This window comes from Mustela lutreola, chromosome 4 (assembly GCF_030435805.1).
Source record: "Mustela lutreola isolate mMusLut2 chromosome 4, mMusLut2.pri, whole genome shotgun sequence".
NCBI classification, from domain to species: domain Eukaryota; kingdom Metazoa; phylum Chordata; class Mammalia; order Carnivora; family Mustelidae; genus Mustela; species Mustela lutreola.
In genome coordinates this window covers 57,723,435-57,742,139 of record NC_081293.1, presented here as the reverse complement: position 1 = coordinate 57,742,139, position 18,705 = coordinate 57,723,435, and the positions used below count along the sequence as shown (strand labels likewise).

Sequence of the window (18,705 nt, the reverse complement as noted above, 5' to 3'; positions counted from 1 at the left end):
TTGGGTTTACTCTCAGGCTGTTTTTTTCCTCTCCATTTTTGGGGGGGGGTTGTGATCTCTAATTAACAACTTTTAATGTTAGTTATCTTCTCTGCCTTTGCTTAGCCTTTGGTCCAAAACTCTCTCCACTTTTAAAATGTCAGACCTCAGCTTTGGATTGCTTTTCACAGCCAAATTTCCTAAAATGTATCAGTGCTTAAATGACAATAAATTTTTCCATTAAAATTAAAGTTCCTAAAAATTAAGAATTTTGATGGATTTCAAAAATAATACCATTCTCTTTGACAGGTGGAACATGGTGTCATGAATTTAGTAGTAATTCCAAACATAAATCAATAAACAGCTTGGGCCTCCAGCAAGGAGTGAAATTCTGTAGGTAGAAAAACTGATTGACCCCCACCGCCCATAGGTGCTGTTCCGCTATGGAATCCCTTTGCTCAGTTTTCTCCTGTCCAATCAGGTGGAATGTTTCACAGGCACATGGTTTATACAGCTCAAAATAACTTGGGACCTGTGAGCTGACAAATGCTCTGGCTCCGGTGGTGACAGGTTGTCCAGCTTCTTACAGCCATCTTCACTGAAACTAAGGTTAACTCCTCACTCTCTATGGACAGCTACTCTCGATTTCCAAGGGCGTGAAGAATTTTCTTTTACTCCTGTGCTTTCATCTAAAAGTTCTCCTTGGATAATTATCATCACAGTGGATTGCCTGGGTTGGACATCCTCAACTGGGTCAACTAAAAAAAGAAAGGTAATATCCAGATTTAAGTTCTCAAGTGTGTTCTGATAACAGGGCGTTGACAATGGGAAAAGGGATATTTCAGAGACCTAGTTACTGTGATTAAGAGGGAAACCTAGGATAACTCCTAATTGTGTTTAATGGGACACAAAATTTTACAAAAAATAAAGTTTTCTACATGTAAAGATTTTGGAAGGGATTGGTGTGAGTCACAAGAGATCACAGCCTCCTTGAGTCCTAAGGAAAAAATACCTCAACAGAGGAAGTTGTGACATGATACATACATCATAGGTATTTCCACATGTTCACTTATTAAAATAACAGTGTGTATAGAGAATTTGTGTGCGATGCCTATTTCCTTTTTAAAGGAAGTCAAATCTAAAATAATATGACTCTGTAGTTAAAAGACTTTCATTTAAAATTTTTTTATCATGTAAAAGGATATGCTTGCTATATTTAGTGTTGGGAGATCTGCTCCCTGGATTAATGTACACAACAGCTGCAAAAAGTCTTGCTCAAAGGACATTGCTCTTTCTTTCTCCTTTCTCTCTCTCTCTCTCCCCCTCTCTTCAACTGCATCAAAAAGACACTTGACAGTCAGTGGCAAGTGTTTGGCCTGGTATTTTGCACTATTAGCAGTAATTAGAGGCACATCTTGAATTATATTTTAAAAACCATGTAAGCAAAGAAAAAGAGAATTTGGATTCATCTGTATTTCCATTCCCCAAAAGTGAACATTACAGCAATGGTGCTAAGAAATTTTCTATTTCGTCAACCGATTTTTATTCATACTTGTTAAAGATACTAGAATCAATCAGTTTGAAAAAAACAAAACACCTATCCATTTTTGTTCTCAAAAAATTGTGGTTCAGTTATTTTCACATTGATAATGAGAAAATGAATTCTACAAACTCCAATAAAGAATCTGTGACAACTTTTCAGTCTCTCCTTAATCATAACTCTTAAGTACATGTAAAATCCACAATCCTTTTCTAGGAAATTGAGACTGTTTATACTTAAAGGTATAATAAACATATTTTTTAAACAAAGCTTAAGATATGTTGTCTGACACATGATTTGACAACAAACAAAATATTTAAAATCAAGGCCATTCCATGAAATCTGAAATATATGCACATTATATTTATTTTGTTGGTAGACAAAATTATAGCCATTACAGAATCTTGTAATAATGGACTATGAAACAAACGGTTGGACACTATCCAAATTCTGGAAGTTTGTCTCTATTCCCACTTACAGAGTATAGCTAATGTTATTGGAACTCATACTAATGTGTTAAATCCCCAGTTCTATAGATCTGTGATTTAGAATACAAGCTCTCTATTACATGTTTCTATTACAGTGTGCTTAGTCCAATAAGTGGAATGGACTCAGAACCACAATTCATGGACATCAAAAATTGAATGAGTTTTTAATCCAGGCTGGGTTTTGTGATTCATAGAGATGGTTTATTCAAATTTACTTTTGACATAAGACAGCTGATAAATCACTTTTCATCATGAAAGGGCTTTAATGAACTAAGATGCCAGCTAAATTTTCAACAGTTAATGCCATATATGTAATAGGAGTAATGAACTGAGCTTGCTAACATGAAAATACAAAGACAAACAATACTGGTTATCCCAGAATAATTACGATAGTTTCCTTCATTGACATTGAGATTTGACAAAGGCATTGCTTGTCACCCAGTGTCATTACCTATAACAAGACCAAAAATAGAATTTTTTCCTCTCTTAGGAGATACAGAAGAATCAAGCACCACGGAGATCTTTTCTTAAATTTCTATGGTACTGCATACTTGACAGAGTTTTTTCAAACTGCTAGGGAATTGCACTTTTGCCTAAAGGGAATAATTCAAGTACAGACAGAATAGTCTGTTTAAAAATTTAGGAGCATTGGGATGGGTTAAGCCACTGCTTTTGGCTTGGGTCATGGTCTCAGGGTCCTGAGATTGAGCCCCACATCAGGCAGGGAGCCTGCTTCTGCCACTGTCTCTGCCTACTTGTGATCTCTGTCAAATAATAAATAAAATCTTTAAAAAAAAAATTAAGAGTCTGTATTCAGCAAATATATTTTTGGTGGGCACAAAGGTTTGTATGACTGTTTATTTGCACTCACAAGAGTTTGTAGAGTTCATGTATAACCAGAGTCACCTTGACCAGTTCTGCACAGGCTGCCTGTTGCCTCTGCTTGGAGTCACAATGCCTTACACCCTCTGGGAGGGGCCCAGCCTTCCCACCAAGCCCTTAAACTAAAACTAGATCTTCAAATTTGGAGCCTCTTGGGGGCACATCTTCCTCTCCCAATCTAGGCAGCATGTTATGTCAGTGTAATTTGGGAAGTTACCTTTTTCAAATCCTTCATCACCTAAATAAATCTGACAGGCTGAAGAGAGATGAAACTGTTCTATTGTTTTCTTATTTTCTTATTTAAAATAATCTTTGAGTTAATGAGATTGACGTTTTCTCGTTTTTGATTTCCTGTTTGAGAGCTAAGTTCCCCACAAATGGTGAGATCTTGAGAGTGATATAAAACCTCATTTTTTTTGTGACTACCACCAAGCTCTTCTTATATCCTAGAGGCCTGAGGTCTTTCTGTTTGTTTTTCATTAGCCTTTCCACGCATTGTGGAGTTTACTTTTACACAATTTCTTTGCTGTCAAGGTTAAATACTAACCTTGGGCTCTGGCTTCAGTATCCTTTACTTTCCTACTGTTTATCCTGTTCTATATTCAAAAACATAGGAAAGTATGCCAATCTCTTTTCTTGCACTCAAACTAAATCCTTACTTTCTTTCCTACCTTCCCCACTTTAGCAATTCAGTTAAAACAATAGTAAGAGAAGGGAACAGCTTACACGCCCTTGGCCCATTATCTAGAAACCTTTTCCTTCCTTTAACCTCTGCCCTTTAAGGAATGTCCCTAATTTAACAGATTCCCACTGTTTCTCCTATATATTACCTCTGGTCCGTCTCTTTAGTTCAACATTCCCTTGTGATGTATACATTTGTCTCTATTTGTTTTTATCTGCTGTTTTTCCTATTTCAAACTGAAAGAGGAATTGAGAGACTAGACCTTACACTATTTCCATAGTGTTGGTTATGACATAGGCTACTGACATAGTTCTACATATTTCATGTCCTTATTCTGTTAATGCAACATATACTAACTTACTAAATGACTAATGTCATTCACACCAGAAATAGACTAGAGATAAAACTAAGATGGGGATGATCCCTGTAATAGTAATGGAATGGGAAACTAACAGTGAAGAAAGATTTACCTCAAAATGCGTCCCATATACAGCCAACTCTTTTTTAAATTAACGCCTCTTTATTTTTCCTTTTAAGATATTTATTTATTTATTTATTTATTTATTTGTCTGAGAGAGATTACAAGCAGGGGGAGTTGTAGGCAGAGGGAGAAGCAGGATCCCTGCTGAACAAGGTGCCTGATGTGAACTTGATCCCAGGGTACTGGGATCATGACCCGAGCCAGAGGCAGAAGCTTAATGAACTGAGCCACCCAGGGGTCTTTGCAGCCAAATTTTTAAAAGATGATCTGTACCCAACTCTCCAGGACTAGTTCCTATGTCATGGGATTTGGTTCATGGCCCAGCAAGTTTCTCCGAAAGTACTGAATTAGATACTTCTATTGTGTGGAACATCATAGGATAGAGAAGGCAAGACAAATAGATCAACACCAGCGAGAGGGAGGCAAATCCTAATTTTGTTGTTGGTTCTTCTCCTAAAGAACATTCTGGGTATAATAATTACACATCAGCAGAAAATTATCCCCTTCAATTTGTGTTTTTAAAGCACAGTCTTAAAGTGCTTTCACAAATGAATCTATGAAGTAAGCAGAGTAGTTCTACTTATCCTCAGTTTAGAGGTGAGTTACTTAAAGATGTTTTATCTTGTCCTATTCCAGCTCTCTACATGAATAATTATTAAACGTTAAGCTATTTTTTGTGTTTACCTAGAAATGAGATTTGTTTTCTCATTTAGATATCAAAATTTGTTTAGGTATCTATCTCATTTAGATATCTTCAGTGTTTATGTTTGAGTCCAAGTTATTTCATATTAGGTTTTGCTAATTCGCTGGTCAATGCCCCAGTTTAAATATTCGTATTATAACCCAAAGATGGGTGTATACCAAATGATATTTCCAACAAGGCCTTCTTAGAGCTTGCAAAAAAGGTAGTGCCTAGTTAACATGAGTTGAGAAATATACCCAAAGGTATCAACATCAAATTTTGTTATTATGAACCAGCAAGCTCTGGGACAGAGCTCTTAGTTTTCAGCAAGCTCTCAGGACAGATCCTCTCATCAGGAGAAATCCCAGGGGAAAAAATGGAGCTATTTAGCAAAGAAAAATAAAGAGCATTCAATAAGCCATCTATGTCACCAAATTAGTTTATATGATTTACTAAAGTCTGTGTTGATTATTGATGTCGCCTTGTTTCATTTCCGATTTAGGAATCTCACCTTAACCATGATGGGTTTTTTTGTTTTGTTTTTAAACTTTTTTAAAAAAATATTTTATTGGGGTGCCTGGGTGGCTCAGTGGGTTGAAGCCTCTGCCTTCGGCTCAGGTCATGATCCCAGAGTCCTGGGATCGAGGCCCCCCCCCCCCCCCCGCATTGGGCTCTCTGCTCAGCAGGGAGCCTGCTTCCCTCTCTCTGTCTCTGCCTGCCTCTCTGCCTACTTGTGACCTCTGTCTGTCAAATAAATAAATCTTAAAAAAAAAAAAAAAGATTTTATTTGTTTATTTGAGACAGAGAAAGTGAGAGAGAGCATGAGAGGGGAGAAGATCAGAGGAAGAAGGAGGCTCCCCACGGAGCTGGGAGCCCGATACAGGACTTGATCCCAGGACCTCAGGATCATGACCAAAGCCAAAGGCAGTCATTTAACCAACTGAGCCACCCAGGCACCCCTCACTCATTCTGAAAGTGGCATTAAATCTGTTTCAATTTTGTAAGAAGCAGAAAGAAGGAAACAAAGTCCAGTGTCACTCTGAACATCTCAGATGAAATATCTTAGAGAATTCTTAATTTCCTTTCCTAAAACCTGCTCATCCAAGAAAATGATTCCACCACGCACCTAGTTGCTTAGGCCCTAAATATTGGAGTCACCTTTGACTCTGCTATTTCTCTCCTATCTTTCAGTCTACTAGCAAATTATACTGCCTCTTCCTTTAAAAAAGAAACTCGGGTGCCTGGGTGGCTCAGTGGGTTAAGCTGCTGCCTTCGGCTCGGGTCATGATCTCAGGGTCCTGGGATCGAGTCCCGCATTGGGCTCTGTGCTCAGCGGGGAGCCTGCTTCCTCCTCTCTCTCTCTCTCTCTGCCTGCCTCTCTGCCTACTTGTGATCTCTCTCTGTCGAATAAATAAATAAAATATTTTTAAAAAAATAAAAATTAAAATTAAAAAATAACTCAAATCTGATCATTTCTCACCATTTTCCTACTGGTACCATTCATTGATCCAAGCCACCATCATCTCTTGCGTAGCATACGGCAAGGCTCCTAACTGATCTGCTTGTTTCCACACTTGCTCCCTTCAACTTAATTTTTTTGCATAACAGCCATGCTTAATTTTTTTCAAATACTGTGTCATCCACTTCTCAAAACCTTAAAATGTGTCCCCATTTACATGTATAATAAGATTCAAAGTCCTTCCCATGGCCTGCAAGACTTCACATGATCTAACTTTGTACTTTTCTGACTTGTTTTCTTCTACTCTTCTGTTTCATTCACCTCCTGGCACAATGGGCTTGACTCACACACAGCAAACATTCACCTCCCTTCACCTGAACACTTACTTCTTTCTCAGTTAGGAACATTCTCCACCCACCCCCACCTCAAGATGGTCACACGACTAACTTCTCCACTGCATTAGAAGCTATGCCTGATCTTCTTAGCTGAAATAGCATACCTTCCCCTTTCCCCCTTCATTCTCTATTCCTTTGTCTTATTTATTTTTCTTCTTAACACTTATGTCTTCTCCACCAGAATGTCAACTCCATAGGATAGGGACTTTGTCATTTGTTCACTGCTGAATCCATAGTGCCTAGAATGGTACCTGGCACAGAGTAGAGGCTCAATCGATATTTATTGGATGAATAAATGAAAGCTACATTAGCCATAATAGCATTTGGGCTTTTTAAAAGTACAAATTTTACAACAGATAGTTTTTACATTACTGCTTGAAAGAGAAAATGATACATTTTAAAATTTCCTATTATAGGTAATATTTATCAGCTTAACAATTTATATGTGCATTTTCATTTGACAACCTCTTAAAGGAGAATTGCTATTATCCCATTGGAAAGATGGTAATAATTGAGACTCAGATGCATTAACTGACTTGCTCAAGATAATACAGATATGTAGTGTTAGAGCTGGGATTCAAACTCAGGTTTCTGATTATAATTAGATGTACTTTGATACTTCTGCTATGAAAGAAAAGCATAATTCCAGTTATTTTATCCATCGTAAATTTTCATTTGAAAGTCACCTTGAAGTGATTAAAGCTTTTACCAGTTTATATTTTTCCTTTTTCTCTAAGTTTTTTTTTTGCAAATATGATTTCTATTTATCTGTCTTACTTTATTCTGTAATTAGAATAAAAGATAAATAATAGTTGATTTAGCAGGAAATTCTAATGAACCAAAGAATTCAACAGATATTGATTGATCCAATTCCATGTGCTGTGTGTGCACAGAGATGGTGGTGTACAAAAGCAAAGTGAGGTAGACAGAAAAGTAAATAGGCAAATTTAATGTGTTGTGGTAACTCCTGTATTTGGAGAGAAGGACAGAGAGGTTTGGGATCACATTGCAGAGGTACCCAACCCAGAACAAAGAAGAAATCCCACAGCGATGTCTCAGCTAAGAACAGCAGACCATGTAGATCTTGGGCCAGTAAGGCAGTGAGGGAGGTGGGGACAGGCAGGTGCCTAAACAAAGAAAATGTATACAAGATCCACAGGCAATACAGTTCTTTCATGAAACTACATTTTTTTTTTTGAGACTACGCATATTTCAACAGAGTATAGATGGTGCTGAATTAACTACAAATCAGAGCTCAGCTGCTCTTCAAACTTTGTCCTAGGGTCAACCACGTCACTAGCTCTACTTCCATTTCTTATCATGCTATGTCACTATAGTTCCTATTTAATAATAATAATAATAGCAACTACCATTTACTGAACATTTACTAAATGCCAAGCACATTTAATCATAACTTCAATCTATGAGATGGCTGTTTTGCAGATGTCTAAGCTGAGCCTTATAGAGGATAAGTGACCTTGTTGAGTTTATACAGCCAGAAAGTGTCAGAACTGGGATCTGAACCACATCTATCTAACTCCAAAGTTTTAGGTAATAAACACTACATTAAAGAACATTAAATAAATTAATTAAGCATTAATTAAATTAAAAATTAAAACAATTCTTTATTTTAAAAACTGAAAGTTTTTTATCATAATAATTTCTTATAACCATAAGTAACAGAATAGGCACGCATTTGCACCTCAATTGGCTTCTTGACGTTAAAAAAGAAAAAAAAATGTTTATCCAGAGCAGTGATTACTTTTTACAAGTATTTTCTTTCCTATTTCCACCATAAATATAAAGTTCTTAAAAGTTTTTCAACACTGGGGCGCCTGGGTGGCTCAGTGGGTTAAGCCTCTGCCTTCGGCTCAGGTCATGATCTCAGGGTCTTGGGATCGAGTCCTGGATCTCTGCTCAGTGGGGAGCCTGCTTTCCCCTCTCTCTCTACCTGCCTCTCTGCCTACTTGTGATCGCTCTCTGTCAAATAAATAAAATATATTTTTTTAAAAAGTTTTTCAACATTAACATCACCTTTACCTAAATATTGTGGGGTTGTTGTCTTTTTTTTTTTTAAAGATTTTCTTTCTTTATTTGAGAGAGAGAGAATGAGCAGGGGTTGGGGCAGAGAGAGAAAAAGAAAGAGAAGCAGACTCCCCACTGAGCAGGCACCCCAATGCAGGGCTCAATCCCAGGACTCCCAGACCATGACCTGAACTGAAGGCAGATGCTTAACCAACTGAACCACCCAGAAGCCCCTAAATATTGTTTTTTGCTAACATCATTTGAGTGTCTATTACAGGCTTTGCATTCTGATGCATGTTTTAAGGGCTTTGCATTCATGATGTTATCAATATCCCAGAAATTAGGTATTATCCATGTTTTACAAGATGAGGAATCCAAAGCTCAGAGAAGTAAGCAATTTCCTCAAAGTCACGCAAATGCTAAGAGTTCATGAAACCAGAATTTGAAAACCGATCTGACTCTAAGACCAATAATTCTCATTTCATGTTGCCTCAAGATAAAAGCCATCTTAGAATACAGAGTTAGAGACAAAGTTACAATAAAACACGATATACAGTAATGTCCAACTAATAGAAGATCATTCTGATTTATATATTACTTAGTTTTCTCCTTACATTTTTAAATACAGTTGGCCCTTGAACAACATGGGTTTGAACTGTGTGTAAGTCCACTTATACATGGATTATTTTACATTAAAAAAAATACAGTACAGTGCTGTAAATGCATTTTTTCTTCCTTATGATTTTCTTAAACCATTTTCTTTTCTCTAGCATAGTTTATTGTGAGAAACAGTATATGATACATATAAAAATGTGTTTTAATTGACTGCTTATGCTATTGAAAAGGCTTCTAGTCAATTGTGTGTTATTAGTAGTTAAGTTTCCTAAGAATCAAAAGTTATACGTGGGTTTTTGACTGTGCAAGGGCTGGCGCTCCTAACTCCTGCATTGTTCAAGGGTCAATTGTATATGCAGAAATTCAAATGAGACTAATGAAATAGTTGATTTATAAATGAGAAGGATTTTTTCATCAGTATAGTAATTACATTTTTTAAAAGATTTTATTTATTTGACAGAGAGAAAGATCACAGGTAGGCAGAGAGGCAGGCAGAGAAAGAGGGGGAAGCAGGCTCCCTGCTGAGCAGAGAGCCCGATGCGATGCGGGCCTTGATCCCAGGATCCTGAGATCATGACCTGAGCCGAAAGCAGAGGCTTAACCCACTGAGCCACCCAGGTGCCCCGTAATTACATTTTAAAATAGCATTTGCACTTTATTGCACATATTTTTAACTCTTCTTCTGTATGTTAATGCAGACATGAGACAAATTTTCAATTGATATATCAATTATACTTTCATATACTATTTGGTATATCATTTATGGTCCTACCAGATTTAAAATAGCCAGATAGCTCTATTTAATGAGTATATTATAATTTAATTAACTAATTTCTTATTGAACATGGTTCCAATTTTTAATATTATCATCTATACTGTGATGAATATCTTTGTAGATAAATCTTTGCACTCATCCAGCACCTTTGCATTTTCAATTTATTTTTAAGGCACAGTAGACTTCACCCAAACAAATGACTCCTGTAGTGACAATTTCAGGCTGTAACAAGCATGTGGAAAAATATTTGGCTGTAGGCAATTATTTCAGCCATCTCTAATTGCCCTCTCAAGGTGACCGCTTACTTTGCCAATTTAGAGGTTGGTTTTGGATAGCACTCTAAAAGCTCAAGAATTAGAGCGGTTCCCAGGAAGTCTTCTTTGTGATGTAAGTAAGGCTGTCTTAGAGGGGATAGGAAAGGAGTGAACTAAAACAAGTTTGTCATAGAATCATAAAACCTAAAAAGATTTAGATAACTTTCCTCTCCATCTTCCCAGCACAAAGCCTAGCACATGGTGGCCAAGAATAGCAAGCAAATGGTCTTCATTTCTATGACCATCTTTGATTGATTGGTGGTGACTGAAGGAGTAGAGTGTTAAGAAAGTCAAGATCCATGGGAAGAGCACTGTACTCTGTTAGCTGATCTTTTAAGGAAAGAGAGAAGTAACAGCCTACAGGTCACCAGTTTGCCATCCCTCTAGTAAATGTGTGACTCAATAAATGATAAAATGTTAGTAATATAAAGTTGCTTTGTATTACCAAACTCTAGTTGGGTAAAGTTACTGTAATATTTTCTTAATATTTTAAAAATTATTTACTTTTTGAATCAGTAATAGCCTCATACAATTGACACTCAAAAGTCAAGAAAGGGTATACAGTGAAATACAATATAGGGGTGTCCTGTATTGAACCTCATTTCCTTGTCTCCCATATCCCCTCTTCACCAATTTTAATAAAAGAGATTTTTAAAAATCTAGGCTCTAACTCATATCTTCGTACAAATTAAATTAATTATACCTTATTTGAAAAGCCTAAATCATTACACTTTTCAAGAGCAGATTGAACCTCTAAAGAACATTGAATTTAAACAACTTGTCCCTAGTCAAGAGGCAAAGCATTATTTATTTTCATGAACTGGATCAAATTGATTTTTTCAGTAATTAAATGGATTATGTTACCTCTATCTTTTTTTTCCCATTTCAAAGAAGAATTTATTCATTAGTTTAACAATTATTTTTTGGGATCAAAGTCCTTGCATTGGTGGAAGTTGTATTTTAGTGGGAGGAAAATGACAAGCTGCTAAAAATGTGCATGCCAGGTATTTCTTATGAAGATAAGTGGTACTGGGAAAACCAAACTGTGTAAAAAGAATAAGCTGGAAAGGTATTTCTGGCTTATGTTGGGCCATAAAGAAGGAACTACTGAGGAGAGAATAGGTAGATAATTGAGGGAAGTGAGAAGTGAGTCACATAGCATTGTCAGAAAGAATGCTCCAGGTACAGGCAACAGCAAGCAAGTCAAATGTTCTGAGGCATTTCAGATGTAACTTTAGAATATATTTCAGAAATAATAAGAAACCAGTGTGGGTGAAGCTGAGTGAAAAAGTCTTGAAACCATAGGAGATAATGTCAGTTTATTTAGAGCTTTTAATGAATGAAACAAAAGAAGAAGAATGAAACAAAAAACTGTTGTTGTCCGTATTTTTTAATGCCCATTATTTTATTGCATTCAAGGTAATGGGGAGAGTATGGACAGCAAATCTCTGTGCAGGAAAGGTCTTTATAACTAAAAGTCCTTTATAGATATCATCAATTAGAAATTGTATTTACTATCACTATGGTTACATCATAGCTTTCACAATTGAACTTGTATTAAAGAACTTAATAGAGTGGTTATTACCCATGTTTTTATTTTATATTTCAGGGAAGTCTCATTCAGTTCATCTTCATTTTACAATTTGAGGTTCATCTTTAAGTCTTTAATGTAAATTTTGTAGAAGTATCAAAATTAGGCAACTTTTTATTTTAAGCTTTAAGATCTTAAGACTCCATCATGCTTGTAGACCTATTATTCTTTAGAAATGATCAAACTTTTTGTTATTATTATTATTATTATTTTGTGACAGAATGCAAGACGACAGCATAGAAGCTTCTACTTCCATATCTCAGCTTCTAAGAGAGAGCTATTTAGCAGAAACTAGACACCGGGGAAACAATGAGAGAAGTCGAGCAGAACCGTCCTCCAACCCTTTCCATTTTGGCAATCCTTCTGGAGCTGCTGAAGGAGGAGGAGGCCAAGATGACCTTCCAGATCTTTCAGCCTTCCTGAGCCAAGAAGAATTAGATGAAAGTGTCAATCTGGCAAGACTGGCCATCAATCATGACCCTTTGGAGAAAGCAGATGAAGCTCAAGCCAGAAAACATCTTTCATCTGATCAATTGAAACATTCACCTAAATCAAGTTTTGACCCCAACTTCTGTCAGGATAACTCTCGAGGTCCTACCAGCTCTAAAGAGAGACCTCATGAGGCAAAAAGGCCACAGTATAGCTCTGAAACCCAGTCCAAAAAAGTATTCTTAAATAAAGCTGCCGATTTCATTGAAGAGCTGTCCTCCCTTTTCAAAGCCCATAGCTCCAAAAGGATTAGACCTCGTGCCTGCAAAAACCACAAGAGTAAACTCGAATCTCAAAACAAACTTACGCAGGAAAATAGCTCCAGTTTGTCAGATATCTCAGAAAGAAGAGAAAGATCTTCTGTTCCCATCCCTATCCCTGCAGATACTAGGGATAATGAAGTGAATCACGCCCTTGAAAGGCAGGAAGCTAAGAGGCGCGAAGCTGAGCAGGCTGCCAGTGAGGCCGCTGGTGGAGACACCACCCCAGGCTCTTCACCTTCATCTTTGTACTATGAAGAACCTCTGGGGCAACCTCCTCGGTTCACTCAAAAGTTACGGAGCAGAGAAGTTCCAGAAGGAACCAGAGTACAGTTGGATTGCATAGTGGTAGGAATTCCACCACCCCAAGTAAGGTAAAAAATATCCCATTAGTAATGCTTGGTAACTGCTTTCCATCTACCCTGATCCTCTCTTAAGTATGTGGTTTCAAAAACTATGTACTCTTTCTGAGAAAAAGTCAGAGTCTAATGTAGCACTCTCCAATAGAAATATAGTATTAGCCAAATTATGTAATTGAAATTTTTCAAGTGGTCACATTTTCTTTTTTTTTTTTTAAGATTTTATTTTATTTATTTGACAGAGAGAGAGAGATCACAAGCAGGCAGTGAGGCAGGCAGAGAGAGAGGGAGAAGCAGCCTCCCCACTGAGTAGAGAGCCCGAAGTGGGGCTCGATTCCAGGACCCCGAGATCATGACCTGAGCCAAAGGCAGAGGCTTAACCCACGGAGCCACCCAGGTACCCCTTCAAGTAGTCACATTTTTGAAAAGTAAAAAGAACTGGGTGAGATAAGCTTTTAAAATATGTATTATTTTATCAATATATTAAAATATTATTATTTCAACAGGTAATCAATATAGACTATTAATAAGATATCCAGTGTGAATTCTACATTTAGAACAGCACTTCTCAATTTGACTACTTAATTTTCCTAGGAAATACTTAATCTGCATTTAGATTTCATAACGTTTACAGCTGAAAAAGTAGCTTAACATACTCAAGTTGTTCCAAACATACCTCAAAATTTCATAACAGCAAAATTATCAGTTTTAAAATTTAAATTAATTAAAATTAAATGTAATTTGAAATTCAGGTCCTAGGTTGCACCAACCACATTTCAAGTGCCCAATACCACATGTGGTCAGTGACTAAGGTATTGGACAGCATAAGTCTACAGCCTGAAGATGAAAACAAGAAAGTATTTAAGACTTATACTCAATGAATACCTGAGGTATTTTTTCAGTTTTAAAGAAAGCCAAAAGATAGAATAAAGACTAATAGAATAAAGATAGAATAAGTTCATAGCTAAGTAAAATCAATTTAAAGATTCATTTTACATGTATTATATTTATTATAAACTTTTTATAACAGCTTAATGAATACTATTCTCCCTAATGCCCAAGTCTTTCCCTAATATGACTAATGAGTAGAGAGGATATCAATTTTTTTTTTTAAGATCTTATTTTTGTTTATTTGACAGAGGGAGACACAGCGAGAGAGAGAGAACACAAGCAGGGGGACTGAGAAAGGGAGAAGGAGGCTTCCCACTGAGCAGGGAGCACAACACGGGGCTCCATCCCAGGACCCCTGGGTTCATGACCTGAGCCAAAGACAGCCGCTTCACTATTGAGCCACCCAGGCGCCCCTGATATCAATTTTTTATGTGCCTACCAGTTATCTTTTCTTTGAAGCAAATGAAGCTTAAGCCTCGGGGTTCCTCATTTGCATAAACTATGCCTAATTTTGTGGTCTTATTTTATTTCATTTTTTAAAGGGGCCCTTCCACATATCTGAGCTTCAGGTCCCACAGCCTGGATCTGACCACAGCCCCAGGGTGACGTTTGCACACTCTAATATTACAATGTAATAATATGTGAATAAAGAGCTTTAAGTGTGTTGCTTATATAGAGAATTACTGGATTTAGAGTCTTGTAACAATCACTTTGCTTTCCTAACAATTTATTTACTAGTAGAATGACTTCATTACTATTTAACATTTATTCTAGGTGTGTAAATAGGGTCTCGTCTTTTTCTCACACAGTATTCATACTATAGGATATTCATATTATAGGATAGTAATAGTATTAATAATAATAGTTTTATTTATATTTACCTATTGATTCAAGAGATTTTAACCCAAAGATGTACTCATATATTGAATTTTGGTTTTCAAAGGCAACAGAATGCAATGTTAAATATTATTTCTACAATGTCATATACACTACTATGCAGTTATGCAAATGAGCTCCTTGAGGGCAGGGGTTCTCCTTTGTATCCTGAACACCTTCATATCTCCTTTGTTTATTTCTGGCTCATAGTAATCACTAAGAAATGTTAAGTAAACTAATGCATAAAGAAACAGGAAAACAGGGCACCTGGGTGGCTCAGTGGGTTAAGCCGCTGCCTTCAGCTCAGGTCAGGATCTCAGGGTCCTGGGATCGAGTCCCGCATCAGGCTCTCTGCTGAGCAGGGAGCCTGCTTCCCTCTCTCTCTCTGCCTGCCTCTCCGACTACTTGTGATTTCTCTCTGTCAAATAAATAAAATAAAAAATCTTTAAAAAAAAAAAAAAAAAAAAAAAGAAACAGGAAAACAAGAAACTCAATCAGTTTCAATCAGGATTCGGTCATATGGCCTAAGATATGACAAAGGGTTGAAACTGTATGACACAAGTCAGTATCTAACCTTCTATTCTAAGCATGCCTGATGACACTCCCGGGGAGTATCGTTGGTAATGCTGGTGAGATGTCATCACAGAACCATGATGGAAATCACCCAGTGACATTTGGGCAGTCTAAGTAAGCTGGTGAGTACTCAAGTTATAAAACACACACAACTTATTTAGATTAGTCTTGTCCAACCCACTAATTTCTAAACATAGCATGGACCCAAAAAAAACAGAAAAACTAGACCAGATTGTTCAGGACTGATTCTCCCCATTTCTTGACTGTGACAATCTCAGATATGAAAAAGAATTCAGTATTCCTGTGAGAAAAATGAGCCAGGAAGAATTATAAGATACCCAGCCCCCCCAAAACAAAGTAATCTAGTGGTCCCTCAAAAACTACTTAATCAACCAAATACAAATTTATAAATTTTAAAGTGGAAAAAATATACACAGCTTCTATGTAGCAATACTAATTTTACCTGGAAGAATTTCTTTCCTGATAGAATTCATGCCTGTATTCCAACCATTGGTTTGGTGCCAGAAAATTTCTAGGTATTTATTAATTATTTTCTGGATGAACTAGTATTTAATTTATGCATCAATTATATTCCAAAAAGTTTAGAATTTTCTATTAGCTGTCATTATTATCTTAAGCCCAGAGTTTACATAACTCTAATTAATTGGACAGCAAATATATTTTTACTATGTGCTCTGCACTTTGATTATTGCAGTGACAGAGACAATATAAGATGTGTTCCTGTCCTCAAGGAGCTTGTGATTCAATTAAAGAAATCATCCAAGTTTATATAGTACAAAACCATAAGAACTATCAGGCTTCAGAGAAGGGATGGAGGACTAGAAAGATCAAAGAAGACTTCGGACATGTAGGATGAGACAGATTGAGAGGATTTAGGATTTAGGATTTATTCATTCAATCATTCAACAAATACCTGTTGAATTACTAAAGTGAATTACTGGGAGTACGAAACAACTGTGAGCTATTGGAGATCACGGACCTTGTTTTGAAACCAAGTCTAACACTGTTCTGAGAGGGTAGCTCTCATAATCTAAAAGGCAATCAGACAGGAATGTAGTCAAAACGGTACAATATTGTATAAGGGCTATAACAGAAGTATGTATAGAGCACAACAGCAGCTCAAAGGAAGATGTGATTATTTTGCCTCAAGTGCAGGAGGAAGGAAGCATTCACAAAGGAGGTGCCTCTAGTTTGAAGAGACCAGGGGTGGAGGAGGAAGCAAGTGCAAAAGTCTAAAGACAAGTGTTTGTTTTTTTTTTCCAAGGAACTGCAAGTTCCTTGGCTGTGTGAAGAACATGGGGTAGCAGGTGAGCCAAAACAAGAGAAAAGCTTTTGGGTCAGGTCAATTTAACATGTTCATATAAAGGCACAGACGCTGGGAGAGGAATATTTTTATATGACAGGGAGGAGACTGGCCTAACCTGAAAAGATAGTAGAGCCAAATGATTTTGCAGAGCCTTGAAAGCAAAACAGAATAGTTCAGACTTGGTTTCAAAACCGCCTAGAAGCCACTTACAAGGTTGTGTATCAAGAAGTACCAAGATGAAAGGGAGCATTTAAGGAGAATTAGTCTGGAAGGAGGAGTTCGACTTGAAAAGAATGAAGAGTGTAGGCCACTTAGGAAGCTGAGAGAGATATCCCAGGCATCAGATGCTCTGATTAGATTTGAATGGGGGCAGTGGGAGCAAGATTTAGAAGAAAAGAAATCAAGCCAAACTTGGTGGCTGACTGGATAGGAAGGATGAGTAAAAAAACGTTACTCTGCATGTTTGAAGCTGGATGCCTGAGAGAATATTGCGGCCACTGCCAAGGACTAAGAAAATGGAAGAGGTGATGGATGAATGGCGGAGTTGATGATTTGAGTCTGAGGAGACCAAGGGATGATTTCCAATAGGCAGTTGGAAATGCACAACTGAAGGTCAAATGAGAGGGTAGTGGAACTGGAGACATTCCAAGGAATGACCTGGACACTAGGAAATCTGGACACAATATCTCTGTAATTACAAAGGGACTATATATAAACAGATAACACTTGGAACTAACTTCTACTAGTGCCAAAAGAAGGTTTTCCAACCTTCTTTTAGCAGTAACTCCCTCCCAGTTTTCTCCCGGCAATGAATCTATTATACATTATCCCAACACACTCTCTCTCTTTCTCTCTCTCTCTCTCTCTCTCACACACACACACACACACACACACACACATTTTTTAAGGATAAAATTAGAGCTTTTGAGATTGAAGAGCATTGGAGTGGAAGGAGCCCGAAACTCCTAAGGCATCCCCATAGAACCCAGGAGTACAGATTTTGATCCAGAGAATACCTTAAAAATACATTAAAATAATGAGATATTTTGGCTTGCCATGTAGGAACGTGGCAGTCAATAAGAAACGTATCCTTTTCACTATTTTTGCAGGAAAATGCAATAAGCCTACCTGGCAACTGAGGTCTAACCTTGGATCTGGGCGCCCATGCTCTTGTAACTCTGGTTTAGCAAATTGAAAAATTGTTTTTGGTGTATTTGTTGATTTCCAAGTTAATTGGGCAGAAATTGCTTTGTTTTGTAGAGGTGAGATCCCACGTCACTGAAAGTAGCCTTTTGAAAAAGCTTGTTAATCTGGGACATAGCTTCATGGGAGGAGGGGCCTTAGAAAATGAAACACATTCATGCATCACCCACAGATGAAAGCGTCTGTTGGAATTCACAGCAAATGGCTGTGATCCCGTTTTGTATCCTGACTTCAAATTCTTTTCCCAGGAATGTGCAGCTGGGTCACACTAAGTATGTTTGCTTGTGCACAACCTTCTGAAGCAGCACAAATTTACCCTTTATAGGCATCAATGCCTGCTTTGGCTGCTCGGTTTTGTTTTTGCTGCTTCTGGACAATAGCCTACAAGTGACATGATCAGGAAATAAATTAGTTACAAAAACAGAGGATATTTTAAATGACACAGGGGAATTATAAAATATTATAAACAATTATATTTGATGTATACATATTACACATATCATGTATAATATGTTGTACAAATATTTGAGATATTACATTAGTTATGGGCTTTTTCTTCTACCTTTTGGGAAAATCTAGATGCCGTCATTCATTTATCCAACCAATAGTAAGTGCCTGGTATGTGCCATGTATTGTTATAGGCACTAAGAGTAAAACAACAAAAACAAGAAAAATTCCCTGCCTTCATGGAGCTTAGGGTCTAGTAAGGAACACAGATAATAAACAAAAATTCCCAAAATTATTACATAATTGTAATTGTGATAAATGTGATAAAGGAGGGTGCATGTAGTAAAGGCACCAAACCTTATAGGTAGGCTG

General features: G+C 37.1%; 1 protein-coding gene across 1 annotated transcript in view; it reads left to right on the top strand.

Moving 5' to 3' along the window:
• Window positions 1–509: 509 nt before the first annotated feature.
• Window positions 510–18,705, top strand: part of MYPN (myopalladin) — a 103,341-nt gene continuing 85,145 nt past the window's right edge. The window contains exons 1-2 of the mRNA XM_059170113.1: window positions 510–751; window positions 12,129–13,031. Of these exons, the coding sequence (XP_059026096.1) occupies window positions 12,130–13,031 (902 nt within the window). The 5' untranslated portion in view covers window positions 510–751; window position 12,129. The remainder of the gene's footprint in view (window positions 752–12,128; window positions 13,032–18,705) is intronic.